This window comes from Dama dama, chromosome 16 (genome assembly GCF_033118175.1).
Source record: "Dama dama isolate Ldn47 chromosome 16, ASM3311817v1, whole genome shotgun sequence".
Lineage (NCBI taxonomy): Eukaryota > Metazoa > Chordata > Mammalia > Artiodactyla > Cervidae > Dama > Dama dama.
The window spans coordinates 17,577,497-17,579,095 of record NC_083696.1 but is presented as its reverse complement, the minus strand read 5'-3'; the positions used below and the strand labels follow the sequence as shown (position 1 = coordinate 17,579,095).

Genomic DNA, 1,599 nt, shown 5'->3' with positions numbered 1-1,599 from the left:
ATATTAATAAACTGTAAAATACTAAACTAAGTTACTCTTAATGACTGACAGGTATAAAATCAAATAAATCAGTATTTTTAAGAGATTAAACATGCTATCTCTAAAATAACAATATTCAGAGTATGTATGTGAGTCAACTGAGTTTGAAATAACAAATGTTTATTAAGATGCAAATAGTTCTTCCCTGACTCAGAACTTATACATCATAATCTCAGGAAATAGGATTCAGGAATTTGTATTCTTAATAAATCACCAATGTAATTATTATGAGCTAGAAGAGGAATTTGAAAAGCTAAACTCAAAACTATAAACACACTGCAGCTAGTACTGACATGCTTATTGGCCTTCCTGCAATGATCTCTTACGTCATATGATAATACTGTGTAGATTCCTTAAACCCACATCTCTTCTGAATTACTCCAGGCAGAAAATAAAATGGAAAGAACCAACTGGACAGACATTGAGTTCACTTTACAGGGACTTTCTGGGTATCCAAGGACTGAAAAACTCCTATTTATGATGTTCTTGGTGATGTACGTGGTGATCCTCCTGGGGAACAGCACTTTGATCATCCTCACTTCCCTGGATTCCCGCCTTCACACCCCTATGTACTTCTTTCTCAGTAACCTTTCCTTTCTTGACATTTTGTACACATCCTCCTTTATCCCCTCAACAATGATACACTTTCTATCAGAGAAAAAAAACATCTCCTTCACTAGATGTGTTGTTCAGATGTCTGTCTCCTTCACCATGGCATCCACAGAGTGTGTACTTCTAGCAGTGATGGCATATGACCGTTACGTAGCCATCTGCATCCCTCTGAGATACCCTGTCATCATGAACAAGGCACTTTGTATTCAGATGGCAGCTCTCTCCTGGGGATTGGGCTTTCTCAACTCATTGACACAAACAATTCTTGCAGTACGGTTGCCGTTCTGTGGGGAAAATGTCATCAATCATTTTGTTTGTGAAATATTGGCCTTTCTCAAGCTAGCTTGCACAGATATTTCCTTGAATGAGATTACTCTAATGTTAGGCAATGTAATATTTTTGTTTGTTCCATTACTGTTGATTTCCATCTCCTACATTTTCATCCTTTCTACTGTACTAAGAATCAATTCAGCTGGAGGAAGAAAAAAGGCTTTTTCCACCTGCTCAGCCCACATTACAGTGGTGACTATGTTTTATGGGTCAATCCTCTTTATGTATATAAAGCCAAAGTCCAAAGATACTGCTTCTGACAAACTGATTGCTCTGTGCTATGGAGTAGTCACACCGATGCTCAATCCTATCATCTATAGCCTGCGAAATACAGAGGTGCATGACGCTATGAAAAAATTGACAGCTAGGCAGTTCTGGAAGAAAGGATGAGGAAATTACACCTTTGAGCTTTTGCACAAAATAAGCTCATATAGTGGACATAAGTTTTTCAATATAAATAGAAGAATGGAAATAAATGATATATGTAAAATCACAGAATTTAAGTGTTAAAAAGAAATTTCACAGTAATAATCTAACTTTATCACTTATGAAAATAACATAAAAATGTAGTGAAAACTAGTGTTAGAAGGGGGAGTAAACTTTTAGAAACAAAAATTG

General features: G+C 36.1%; 1 protein-coding gene across 1 annotated transcript; it reads left to right on the top strand.

Moving 5' to 3' along the window:
* The first annotated feature begins 435 nt into the window (after nucleotides 1-435).
* On the top strand, nucleotides 436-1,371 carry LOC133071328 (olfactory receptor 13D1-like). Its single transcript, XM_061163944.1, has one exon. It carries the CDS (start codon nucleotides 436-438, stop codon nucleotides 1,369-1,371), a length of 936 nt encoding a protein of 311 aa, XP_061019927.1.
* Nucleotides 1,372-1,599: the final 228 nt, after the last annotated feature.

Bases quoted from the DNA above. Each gene is read 5' to 3' on its own strand.
- LOC133071328 (XM_061163944.1), top strand. From the start codon at position 436: ATGGAAAGAACCAACTGGACAGACATTGAGTTCACTTTACAGGGACTT.